This window comes from Scyliorhinus canicula, chromosome 1, assembly GCF_902713615.1.
Source record: "Scyliorhinus canicula chromosome 1, sScyCan1.1, whole genome shotgun sequence".
NCBI classification, from domain to species: Eukaryota; Metazoa; Chordata; class Chondrichthyes; order Carcharhiniformes; family Scyliorhinidae; genus Scyliorhinus; species Scyliorhinus canicula.
The window spans coordinates 239,827,886-239,841,512 of record NC_052146.1 but is presented as its reverse complement, the minus strand read 5'-3'; the positions used below and the strand labels follow the sequence as shown (position 1 = coordinate 239,841,512).

The 13,627-nt window shown below is 41.6% G+C and overlaps 1 protein-coding gene across 4 annotated transcripts in view; it reads right to left on the bottom strand.

The window, feature by feature from the left end:
- The window catches only part of LOC119972755 (proteasome activator complex subunit 4-like), a 230,725-nt gene that overhangs the window by 77,233 nt on the left and 139,865 nt on the right, over positions 1 to 13,627 (bottom strand). For all 4 annotated transcript variants that reach the window (XM_038810083.1, XM_038810091.1, XM_038810102.1 and 1 more), the window contains 4 exons: positions 11,116 to 11,178; positions 9,110 to 9,205; positions 4,908 to 5,039; positions 869 to 1,078 (listed from right to left, as the gene is read on the bottom strand). In XM_038810083.1, coding sequence (XP_038666011.1) covers positions 869 to 1,078; positions 4,908 to 5,039; positions 9,110 to 9,205; positions 11,116 to 11,178 — 501 coding nt within the window. The remainder of the gene's footprint in view (positions 1 to 868; positions 1,079 to 4,907; positions 5,040 to 9,109; positions 9,206 to 11,115; positions 11,179 to 13,627) is intronic.

Here is a 13,627-nt window from a genome sequence, read left to right as displayed (position 1 = left end):
ATAGTATTTCTTCCTGGCTCTCTAAATAGGCAGCTGCCATATGCTGGGGGAGGACACTACAGTGTGCCTCATTTACTTGACTGCGCTGCTTCATGTTCAAGTGCACTGACTGGCCACTGCCGGTATCCCCCAGGAATTCTCAGTAAGATAATGGGGAAGGAAAATTTGGGGCGGGATTCTCCGACCCCCCGCCAGGTCGGCGTGATTCCCGCCCCCGCCGGTCGGCGGGCTCCCCCCGGCGATTCTCCGGCCAGCAATTGGCCGAAGTCCCGCCCGTTCTATGCAGGTCCCGCCAGCATAAATTGGAGTTGGCCCCTTACTGGCAGGACCTGGGGTCCTGGGGGGGGGGGGGGGGGGGGATCTGGCCCCGGCGGGGGTGCCCTCATGGTGGCCTGGCCCGCGATCGGGGCCCACCGATCCGCGGGCGGGCCCGTGCCGTGGGGGCACTCTATTCCTACGCGCCGGCCGGCCGTATAAGCTTCCGCGATGGCCGGAGCGAAGGTGAACGCTTCCCTGCGAATGTGCGGGGATGTGTCAGCAGCTGCTGACGCTCCTGTGCATGCACGGACCCGCGCCGGCCGGCGGAGTCCCTTCGGCCCCGGCGCCAAAGGCCTTCCACGCCAGCCGGCGGGGTACAACCCACTCAGGCGCCGGCCTAGCCCCTGAGGGTGCGGAGCACCCTTTAGGGCGGCCCGACGCTGGAGTGGTTCCCACCACTCCACTGCGCCGTTTCTGCCCACCCCGTCGATTCCAGGAGAATCCCGCCCTTGGTTTCATGCTCAAAAGGTTGAGCATTCCCCATATTCAAAGGATAGGATATTTTCCCCAATGTTTAGTATCCCCATTTAGAGCATCAATAATTACTTACTCCAAAATCTAGGCCAATGGTTTCATACTGCCTATGTATCTTCTCTGCAAGATCATCAAATAGACGAACTATGGAAGGTTTTTCCAAAAACATTGCTTTGCTGAGCCCTGAAGAAACTATCGCTGGCCACGTAGCAACAATGCAGTCCCAGTCGTGGAGGTTGGCCAAGCAGACTCCATTGTGGTTTCCAAGAAGACAGTACAGTGCACCCTGTTTTACAATGTGCAAAAAAGAAATACAATTGAACAAATATATCTGAAACTACCTCAAAATTTTGAGGGAAAAAATTCAATCATTAATTGTAACAATAAAGCAACCATTTCAATGTCAATGTTTTTATTTACTCAACTCATTGGAGGCAGTGATGAATCGCAGCTTGCATAACAGGCTAGGCTTAGAAGATGTATGAAGGAATTTGAGCCTTGGAGTGATGGGCATGGAGGAGAGCCTTATCAGCAGAATCATAGAATAGTACATCACAAAAGGAGGCTATTGGGCCCATTAAGCCTGCGTTGGCTCTTTTGAAAAGCAATTTAGTTAGTCCAACTCTCCACTCTTTCCACATAACCCTGCAATATTTTATCCTTCAAGTTTATTGCCAATTCCCTTTTGACGATTACTATCAAATCTGCACAAAGAGACATAGATAGGATGCAGAGCTGGGCTGAGAAGTGGCAGATGGAGTTTAACGCTGAAAAGTGAGAGGTTGTCCATTTTGGAAGGACAAATATGAATGCGGAATTCAGGGTTAACGGTAGGGTTCTTGGCAATGTGGAGGAGCAGCGAGATCTTGGGGTCTATGTTCATAGATCTTTGAAAGTTGCCACTCAAGTGGATAGAGCTGTGAAGAAGGCTTATGGTTTGCTCGCGTTCATTAGCAGAGGAATTGAATTTAAGAGCCGTGAGGTGATGATGCAGCTGTACAAAACCTTGGTAAGGCCACATTTGGAGTACTGTATGCAGTTTTGGTCGCCTTATTTTAGGAAGGATGTGGAAGCTTTGGAAAAGGTGCAAAGGAGATTTACTAGGATGTTGCCTGGAATGGAGAGTAGGTCTTACGAGGAAAGGTTGAGGGTGCTAGGCCTTTTCTCATTAGAACGGAGAAGGATGAGGGGCGACTTGATAGAGGTTTATAAGATGATCAGGGGAATAGATAGAGTAGACAGTTAGAGACTTTTTCCCCGGGTGGAACAAACCATTACAAGGGTACATAAATTTAAGGTGAATGGTGGAAGATATAGGGGGGGATGTCAGAGGTAGGTTCTTTACCCAGAGAGTAGTGGGGGCATGGAATGCACTGCCTGTGGAAGTAGTTGAGTCGGAAACATTAGGGACCTTCAAGCGGCTATTGGATAGGTACATGGATTACGGTAGAATGATGGAGTGTAGATTAATTTGTTCTTAAGGGCAGCACAGTAGCATTGTGGATAGCACAATTGCTTCACAGCTCCAGGGTCCCAGGTTCGATTCCAGCTTGGGTCACTGTCTGTGCGGAGTCTGCACATCCTCCCAGTGTGTGCGTGGGTTTCCTCCGGGTGCTCCGGTTTCCTCCAAAGATGTGCAGGTTAGGTGAATTGGCCATGATAAATTGCCCTTAAGTGTCCAAAATTGCCCTTAGTGTTGGGTGGGGTTGCTGGGTTGTGGGGATGGGGTGGAGGTGTTGACCGTGGGTAGGGTGCTCTTTCCAGGAGCCGGTGCAGACTCGGTGGGCTGAATGGCCTCCTTCTGTACTGTAAATTCTATGATTAATCTAGGACAAAGGTTCGGCACAAGATCATGGGCCGAAGGGCCTGTTCTTTGCTGTATTTTTCTATGTTCTATGCATCTACCACCCTATCAAGCACTTCCACCCAAGCCCTAACCATTCACTATATAAAAAAGTTTTCCTCATGATGCCTCTGGTTCTTTTGTCAATCAGCTTAAATATTTTCTCTCATTATTTCCCCAGCAGACAACGGAGACAGTCTCTCTATATTTACTCAGTTTAGGATTCTAAACACTTCTATCAAATCCTCACTTGGTCTTCACTGAACTAAGAACAACCCCAGCTTCTCCAGTTCTATCCATGAAACTGTAATGCCTCATCCCTGAAACTATTCTAGTATTTTTCTTCTGTATCCTGTACCTGTTCCAAAACATTATCAGCTTCCCTAAAGTGTGGTAGCTCAAATTGGACACAATAATCCAGCATTGTGGTTAAGATTGAGATGACGGTATAAACAGACACATGTTGGTTTTCATAATTGACACAATGGAGTCTGAAGCTCATATCTAATTCATCCTAAATGAACATGTGGAAGGGGAATGGAGTTGAGGACAAAACTACTCCAGTATTCCTATATATTCTTAAATCTTCCTCGACATTCTGCAACAGGGTTTCAGCACAAAAAAAGGTGCAAAGAAATAAAGTTGAACCATTTTCCCCATCCAATGAATGTGCCAAATGACAAAAATATTTAAGACACAAATGAAGGAGCTGTGAAGACAGCAGACAGGCTACTCAAATGTGGAAGGAGCAGGCATCACAAGAATATGCTCAGAACAGAATGGGATCTCACAAATGTTAGGAAAACACAGACGGTAAAAAAAGGCATTGGTAAGCATTTTAGTGTCAATGGGTGAAGAGAGATGATGATCCTGGTGAAAGCTGGACAGCAAACTTGCTCCATTTCTAATCAGGAATTTACAGGAAAGCAAATAATGACCCAGTATGGGCATATATTGTACAACTCTCTAACAGAACAGGAAACAATAGAAACTTAAAACTTCCCAACCCCTGCCATCCTGACAGACTTTATCGGCTGCAATGATGTAAGACACAAAATCTGTCCTTTCAATGAAAAACAATATTCAGCAATTAAAACCCATACAGGTGCATCTCTGTTTACAGTACAGAAGCAATTGAAATAGGAAAATTGTTAGCCTTCAAAGCTCAATGCTCCCTCAAAAACGAATGAACGATGGGTCCCAATGATCTTACAATCCATTTCGAACAGAATGTAAACCACACAGTAGAGGTGCAGTAGATCTGGAGTGATTTTCAGCCCTAAATATCAAAACTCTGAACTGACAAAAGGAAAAGTTACAAACTGTTGGAGATAACAGTTAATATTTGTTAATTAGGCAGGATGGATGGAGATTGATCTTGATTTTGTTGGGGGAGAAACTAACAGATCGGAGAGGAGTAATAGGGACCAACTTCCAGAGCAAACTTCAAACCAATCATTCTCAGCCTTTATTAGGGAGAAGAGGGCCTTGCCCATCAAGTCCTTGTGAATGCTGACTCAATGCAATCCCGCTGCACACGCCCTGCACCAAGGCCGAGGTCAAGGGCTGGGAGGTGTTGGTGGTGTGGGTGTGTGCGCACCTGCACGCGAGACAGTCAGACAATAAACTACTGATATAGGCACCGCTTCCCCATTACCGTATAGATTTTCTTTGAGAGCCATGTTAGGTATGCGGGGTAGATGTGTTTTCATTGAAAATAATCTCCTTGAAAACATTACCCATGTAAAAGTCGATCCCTTAACTTCATGCTTAAAAAATAGATCTCAAAATTTCGACTTTTACACGAGTATACAAAGTAAATAAATTAACACTTGCATCTTTACATAATCTTTCAATGGATGGCTCTTTACATTGCAAGCAGGAGAAAAACTGAATGGTTAGTCAGTTCCTGCGCAACATTTTAAAATATGTTTTACTACTCTTTACATAGAACATAGAACAGTACAGCACAGAACAGGCCCTTCGGCCCTCGATGTTGTGCTGAGCAATGATCACCCTACTTAAACCCACGTAACCCGTATACCCGTAACCCAACAATCCCCCCATTAACCTTACACTACGGGCAATTTAGCATGGCCAATCCACCTAACCCGCACATCTTTGGACTTTGAAAAAGACAAAAATATGCTACAGAAATATAATTTCATATGGGATACTTTTTAATGAGAGAACCATAAACAAATTGCTATAACTGGGCTGAAACAGTATGGGAATATTCTATTATTGCTTAATTCTTTCATCAAAAACTTACTTTTAATTGTTGCTGGCTTATATTCTGTTTGTCAGGATGCAAATACTCCAGCACCAGTGGTATAATATCTCGACAGCAAAAATTGTAAGTCCCTAAGGCTGTGAAGAAAACATGCTGGGCTTTACTACGAACCTGCAAATGCATACATCATTATGAGAAAAGGACTGGATTATTTTTACACCACACAAAGCAAATTTTTAATTACAATCATAATTCTTTTAAACTTCTGCTTGAATGACTCAATGAATTGTAAACTGAAAACCTGACAATAATTTTTTTAAAGTGTATATAACTCCAAAATGTCAAAATCAACTTTTTTTTAATGTATTAGTGCATAGGGACACAAACTACAAACATGCTGTAAGTATATAAATTGTGTAATGTATTTCATTTATTAATTTATAAATATTTACACACTGAAACAGAGAAGAGCATTCATAAGGCACATTTTAGTGCACAGCATTAAACTGCTTTTCATAAAGCTCAGTAAATGAATAGAGGAATACAAAGACAATGTTTCATGTAAAAGCAAAAACAGACAATGTTGCAAATGTTCTTTGATTATAAGTCATCAAATGCATTGTGTAATTAAAGCATCTTCTAGTTTTGTTTCAAATTTGCAATATTTGTATTTTCCCCATTTGTATTATGTTTTTATATTATTTGTTTGGCATAGGAAACATGGGCATTTCTGAGGTTTACAGGGACTTCCTAAACTAATTTCCCTTCTCCTTAGGAATGTACTGAAAACCTATAAATCCTATAAAACAGTTCATCCAAAACGTTCAGTATGCCACATTACACCATTGATTACTTTACCACATACAAAGGCTCAAAGAATCAAAAAGACTTAGTAACCAGTTACAAAAGTGCACCTTTTCTTACATATAAGAATGGAAAATAAACACTCAAATAAAAAAGGAAAAGCAACCCATAAGTACAAACAAAACAAGGAGTTTGCACTTGTACCTCTGCCTTCAATTCTACAATTTATGGTTACTGTTAACTACTAAAAAATTGCTAGCAGGTAGCAGTCAACCGTCGAACAATTGCAAGTGGGTTCCTGGCTAGGTGTTAATTATTGTAGTTGGCACTTGACTGACTAGTTGTAACTCTGGATTCTGAAATGTACACATCAGAGAACTTGGCGAGAAAGCGGATTCTGCTGAATGGAATTTCTCATTAAATAGAGTGACAACAGGAATTTAGTGAGAATGAAAATCAGAATTATTGTGTGTGTGTGTGTGTGTGTGTGGGGGGGGGGGGGGGGGGGGGGTGTAATTGATCTATGGAGTGTGATGGCCCATGTGCTTTTGGAGAAATTTTCTCGTTTAGAACAATGTTTATTTAGGATCTGGGTTTTGGTAAAGAAAACAAGGAGTTGGCTTGCAGTAATTGGCCAAATGACCAAGTTACCTGGGAGATGAGATAATATAACAGTGAAGGATCACAAAGTGAATTTAGGGGTGGGAAAGTTCAAGCAGTTTAGTTTTAAGGTTGAGAACAAGAGCACTGGAGAAGCGAAAACACCTCTCAAACAGAATTTAGTTGGCTAAAGGAATTTACACTCTTGTTAACTGAAGGACTCCTAACAGCAAGTTGGATTTCTGGTTCAGCAAAGCTCAGGAGTGAGCGAGAGAGTTTTCAAAGTAAAACTCCAGAGCTGAAAACTATTAGAACCATGGGCGACGAAGATGATCATGCCCATCATCTGGGTGTTTGGTCCGGTTCTGGTGGGTACGTATACGACTGCTAAGCTCAAACTGCACTCGGAAGGTTCTGCTGCAAATAAGATAGGATACTGCAGATGGGATTTCTTCTCCTTGCATCTTCTCTCTGCTTCTGAAATTAGCTCACTTTGGAAGAGGGTCACGCACTTTTTAATTTGGTGTCAGATGAGTTACTCCCAGGACATGGGATCAATAGCAAACTCCTAAGTGAAGCCTTCAGAGTGTATCCGAGTAGTACTTCATTTGACTGCCATGAGAGCACAGCCCAGATTCAAGCTCTCCCTAGAAGTTTTGCATCTGTAATCAAGACCAGGATTAAATGGCCCTTCCCGCCCAGCGAATATTACGGTCCTGCCGAAGTGAACAGCAATTTAAATAGCCTACCACATCTGCCGGTGGGAGATGCCATGGGGGTCCCATGTGTCAGGCATTCTGGCTATATACCCAGACCAATTCAGTTGTAACTGTCTCAATATGATGTTGATCCATGGAATGCCAGCTTGGGTGAGCACCTCAGTGTCCAATATTTTGTTCTGCTATCTGATTCTGAGAAGCTTCCAAACTCACTGCTCATGGAACTCTTAATTTCAACTGAGAGCAAGGAACCATCCCATAAGAATACAAAAATGCTCCATTGTCCACCGATACAAGCGGAAAGGAACTCATCAATCTTGTTACAATCATTGAGGAATCTCACTCCTCTCCGTTGCCAGAAAAATCTTTATCAGAATCCTTCAAAACTGCTCAGTGCAACAACATGACAAGAATCTGCTGCCAGAGAGTCAGTATGGTTTCAGAACAATGTAATGATATGGTGTTTTTAAGTTAGAGAGTTCCAGGAGGATAGTAATGGTCTTCCGGAGGACAGGCTGATGAAATGGGAAGTTAATGCAACAAATCATATTGGTAGGAAGAATAAGGAAAGAAAATATAAACAAAATAGTTCAATTTTAAAGATATGCAGGAATAAGTGACTTTGCGGTAAACACACACAGGTCTTTGAAGGTGGCAGGACAATTCAAGAACTAGAGTTGTTCTGCTTTGAGCAGAGGAGGAAAAAGGGAGATTTGACCAAGGAGTGTAAAACCTTGAATGATGTTAATGGAGTAAATGAGGAGAAATTTACCCAAGGAATTACAATCTGGAACATACTGCCTGAAATGACAGTGGAAGCAGATTCAATATCAACTTTCAAAAGGGAATTAGATAAATTCTTGAAGTGGAAAAAATTCCCAGGGCTCCAGTGAAAGACTCACTGGATAGCTTTCAACGGGTGGAATTAAATACTGGTGCTGCCACCTTATTAATGCCTTAACATTGTGGACCAATGTCCCCCTTCTATATCATTCTATGATTCTAGCTTCAAAGTAGACTTAGCACATGAAAGTATTCTGGCCTCCTGCCCAGAGTCTAATTAGATATGGCTCTGGATTACCGAAAAGGTACCACTTACAAGACTTAAAGCAAAGATAAAGATAGGATATGGCAAATCTTAGGAAAATGTGCAGGAGAGCATGTGGACTGCCACTTTGATAGACACTATTTAATGGAGAAATTTGTAGCTAACAACTGGAAAAGGGAATAAACATTAAATATTGATATTTTACTAGAGTGGAGGAACTTTCTGCAGCCTTAAGACATTAATAAGGTGGCAGAACCAGTATTTATTTCCATTAAAGTGACAACCAGAATTCTTTGTTTTGTTTCCACAAGTGTTGAATACAAAAACTAGGAAATAATATTTAAGTTCTACAAGCCCTTAGATCGGTTACGGCTCGCAGTTGTGTATTTATGCTCACACCATTACAGGAAAGCAATAGCAAAACGCAGTGTAAATTCTTTGTAATGTTATTAAGGAATGCAGAATTAAGAATGCTTTATTTGTCCCACTGGAGCTGAAAGTGGTCAGATGGAGATCCTTGGGATTATCACGGGTCAACAGTTCATCTGTCGGGGTACTGCCACACCCAGATGTAATTTTCAGGACAAGGTTAATTAGAATCATATAATTTACAGTGCAGGAGACGACCATTCAGCCCATCGAGTCCTTGGAAAGAGCAGCCTACTTAAGCCCACGCCTCCACCCTATCTCCATAACCCAACCTAACCTTTTAGACACCAAGGGCAATTTAGCATGGCCAATCCACCTAACCTGCACATCTTTGGACTGTGGGAGAAAGCCAGAGTACCTGGAGAAAACCCAGGCAGACACGGAGAGAAAGTCCAAACTCCACACAGTCACCCGGGTCTCTGAAGCTGTGAGGCAGCAGTGCTAACGACTGTGCCACCGTGCCACCCAAGGGATAATCACAATATAATGAAACGAAAGTTTAGACACAAAAGTAAATTAGACAACTGCCGGAAAACGAGAAATATTAACAAATGGGCCAAAAACACATTAAATTCAATACTCATGGGGGAAAATACTGTATAGATTCCACGTAGCAAATTCCAAGAGTTAAAAGAAGTCACCTGACTGTATGTGCTAGTAGACAAAAGCAGGAGATCTCGCATCAAGTCACTGTGCACTGTTTTGTATTCACAGCCTTCAACAGTCAAAGTTCGTAGCTACACACAAGAGAAACAAGACAATGATCACATGGTGCAACCCATAATGAATGTATGAACTGACAAATTAGGAGCAGGAGTAAGCCACGGCCCTTCGAGCCTGCCCAGATGGGAATCGAGCCAGAGTCCCTGGTGCTGTGAGGCAATGCTAACCACTGTGCCACTGCGCTGCCTTATGTTGCAATCAAGTCACCTCTTACTGTTCTAAACTCCAGCAGACACAAGTTGAGCCTGCCCAACCATTCCTCATAACAACCCACCCATTCCTGCTATTAGTCTAGTAAAATTTCTTTGAACTGTTTTCAATGCATTTACATCCTTCTTTAAATGAGACCAATACTGTACACAGTACTCCAGATATAGTCTCATCAATGCCCTGTATTCTTGAAGCTTACACCTACTTTTGTAGTCAATTCCCCTCGCAATAAATGATAACATTCTATTAGCTTTCCTAATTACTTTCTGTACCTGCGTACTAGTCTTTTGCTGTTCATGCACTAAGACCTCTAGATCCTTCTGCAAAGCAGTGCCCTTCAATCTCTCACCATTTAGATAATATGTTCCTTTTTTATTTTTCCTTCCAAAACTACAAATTCCCACATTATACTCCATTTGCCAGATCTTTTCCCACTCACTTAACCTATTTACCTCCCCTTGTAGCTTCCTCAAGTCCTCTTCACAATTTACTTTTCTACCTATCTTTGTCATAAAATTTAGCAACCATATATCCCTTCTTCCAAGTTAATTATATAAATTGTAAACGTTCAGGCCAGCACTGATCCCTGTGGCACACCATCTTGCCAACCAGAAAATAACCCATTTATGCCTACCACTCGTTTCCTGTTAACTAGCCAATCTTCTAAGCATGCCAATACGTTACCCCCCACTGCATGAACTTTTATTGTTCGCCATTATCTTTTCATGTGCCCCCTTATCAAATGCAAAATCTAAGTATAGCACATCCACCGGTTCCATTATCCATAGATATGCTACTTCTTCAAAGAACTCCAATAAATTGGTTAAACACGATTTCCCTTTCACAAAGTCATGTTGGCTCTGCCTGATTACCCTGAATTTATCTATATGCCCTGCCATAAGGTCGTTAACAATAGTTTCTAACATTTTCCCCACGCTATTAAGCTGGAAATAGGCCACAATTTCCTGTTTCCTGCCTCTCTTTTTGAATAAACGAGTTACATTTTCTATCTTCCAATCTAATGGAATGTTCCCCAAATTGGAAAAGTAAAATCAATACATCAACTATCACACTAGCCATTTATTTTAAGACGCTAAGGTGAAATCTATCAGGAACCAGGGACTTGTTAGCCTGCAGCTCCAACAATTTGTTAAGTACCACTTCCCTGGGGATTATAATGTTCCCCGAATTCCTCCCTCCCTTCCATTACCGATTTACAGCTATTTCTGACCTATTACTTGCATCCTCTAAAGTAAAGACTGATGCAAAATACCAGTTCAATTCATCGGCTAGCTCCTTACTTTCCATCATTAATCTCTCAGACTCACTTTCTATAGGACCAACACTCACTTCTGTTATTTCTTTCATACTCTATTTTTTTCCTTCCTTATCAATTTTTGGTCATGCTGTTTTTTATTTTCTGTTCAATCTTCTAACCTGCCACCCACCTTTGCACAATTATACGCTTCTTCTTTAAATGTGATACTAACTTTCATTTTTTTGAAGGTAATCATGGATGGGTCCACCCCTTAAGAGTTTTTATTTCTCGGAGTAACATTTTAAAATCTTTGAATGTTATAATTTCAAGTTCTCTCCAAAATGTTTGCATTAAAATTTATTCAAAACTTTTAAGTTCATAAAAGTTTCAAGAAACATATTCACATTAATCCCAGTGGGATAAACATCAGATTTAGTTAATTTGGAATAGACAAACCTCATGCTGCAGCATAACTCGATCAATCAGCAGTGCTCGGATGTGTTGTTTCCTTCCATGTAGCTGTAGATTGAACATTTAGAGAAGTAACTTATGATTATTTTAAAAACATCAATATTCCAAAATGGATTTATTTGCTACATTTATTATACTATGAAGGTAGGAGATCTTGTCACACAGTGGTAGCATCTCTACCAGAAGTTCCAGGTACAAGTGGAACACCAGGACTTGTTGGCTTGAGAGGCGTGTTCATAATGCACCTATTCCTCAAACAGGAAAAAAAATGTGTGAAGATACACTAAATAAAATATGAAGGTAGATAAGGAATTTTCTGAAATAGAGGAAACAGCAGGTACTTGTTATGGGAATGATACGTTTGGGAGTTACATGGAGTGACATGCACCAGGAATCAAAGCCTGGGGCTTTGGGCCTGCCCGCAGGGGGTCTTCCTGCAGCATCTTTCGATCCTTCCAAAGTCTATGGGTTTTGGTATGGCTCGCCCACTGCAGGGGGTTGAATTCAGCGGGACAGGATGTTCCTGCCGGTGGGAACGGCTGGAAAATCCCATGCAATGTTAGGGCTCCAACTGTTGCGGATTTACATAAATGATCGTAGTTCAGAAACAAAAGTTGGCCACATGTACACATGTTCAATTTGATGAAGTAACTGAGGGGTAAAATTAGAGACCTGGACAATGTTTCCAAGCGAACGAATCTACAGCTGATTAATTTCCATACACGAGTGTGCAGGATTTTATATAATGGAAGAAAAAATAAACACATGTTTCCTTAATGAAAGATATTGGAAATAATGATTGAAGAGATTGATAGCAAAGTCAACACTGACCATTTCCAGTCATTGCTGAATAACAATGAAGCAAAAACAGAAGCCATGTTGTTAAATCACTAGACTGCAAGCTTGAGACAGAGATGAAGCTGTATAGGTAGCACTCTGATCAGGTTCATCTTCGTACAACTCAGTTAATCCTTATCAAGATACAACAGAAATATCGAAGCTCTGGGACTGGTTCAAATTCTTGGAACTCGAGCCTTGAAAATAGGTAAACGAAAAGGAGCCTTTTGGAGGAAAAAACCTGGATTGATACAGTGCCTTTAACCAAGAAAAACATTCTAAGGTGTTTTAAAGAAAAGGAAAATAAACAAAAGATACAGACATAAAGACGGGACAGTTAAAAGAATAAATCAACATCCGGCATGTGGGAGGCTTTCAAATGTCAGTTGATTATAATTCGGGACCAACATGTACTTGTGAGGACGAAAGATAAGGGTGGCAAGTATAGGGAACCCTGGAAAACGAGGAATATTATGAACCTTGTCAAAAAGAAAAAGGAAGCATTTGTAAGGTCTAAAAGGCTTAGGACAGATGAAGCCCTTGAAGAGTATAAAGAAAGTAGGAAGGAACTTAAGGAGGGGGTTAGAAAGGCTAAAAGGGGCCATGAAATGTCGTTGGCAGACAGGATTAAGGAAAATCCTAAGGCGTTTTATACATATGTAAAGAGCAAGAGGGTAGCCAATGAAAGGGTTGGCCCATTCAATGATATTAGAGGGAATCTATGTATGGAATCAGAGGAAATGGGCGAGATAATAAATTAATACTTTGCCTCAGTATTCACCAAAGAGAAAGACTGTTGGATGAGGAGTATAGGGTAGAATGTGTAGCTATTCTGAGTCATGTTGATATTAATAAAGAGGTGTTGGGCATTTTAAAAAGCACTGAAGTAGATAAGTCCCCAGGGCCTGATGGGATCTACACCAGAATACAGAGGGAGGCAAGAGAGGAAATTTGCTAGGGCCTTGACAGTAATCTTTGCATCCTCATTAGCTACAGGTGAAGTTCCAGAGGACTGGAGAGTAGCTAATATTGTTCCATTGTTTAAGAAGGACAGGAGGGATCATCCAGGAAATTATAGGCTGGTAAACCTTACGTCAGTGACAGGGAAATTGTTGGAAAAGATTCTTCGAGATAGGATTTACTCACATTTGGAAACACATGGACCTATTATCGATGGACAGCATGGTTTTGTGAAGGAGAGGTTGTGCCTCACTAATTTGATCGAGTTTTTCAAGGAAGTGACAAAGATGATAGATGAGGGAAAGGCAGGAGATGTTGTCTACATGGGACTTCAGTAAAGCCTCTGACAAGGTACCTCAGGTAGACTGGTACAAAAAGTGAAGTCTCATGGGATCAGAGGCGAACTGGCAAGTTGTATGCAGAACTGGCTTGGGCACAGAAGACAGAGGGTAACAGTAGAAGAGTGATTTTCTGAATGGAAGGCTGTGACTAGTGGTGTTCCACAGGGATCAGTTCTGGGACCTTTGTTTTTCGTAGTGTACATAAATGATTTGGAGAAAATGTAGCTGGTCTGATTAATGAGTTTGCAGACGACACAAAAATTGGTGAGTTGCGGATAATGAAGAGGATTGTCAGAGGATACAGCAAGATATAAACTGGTTGGAGTCTTGGGTAGAGAAATAGCATGTGTTTAATCCGG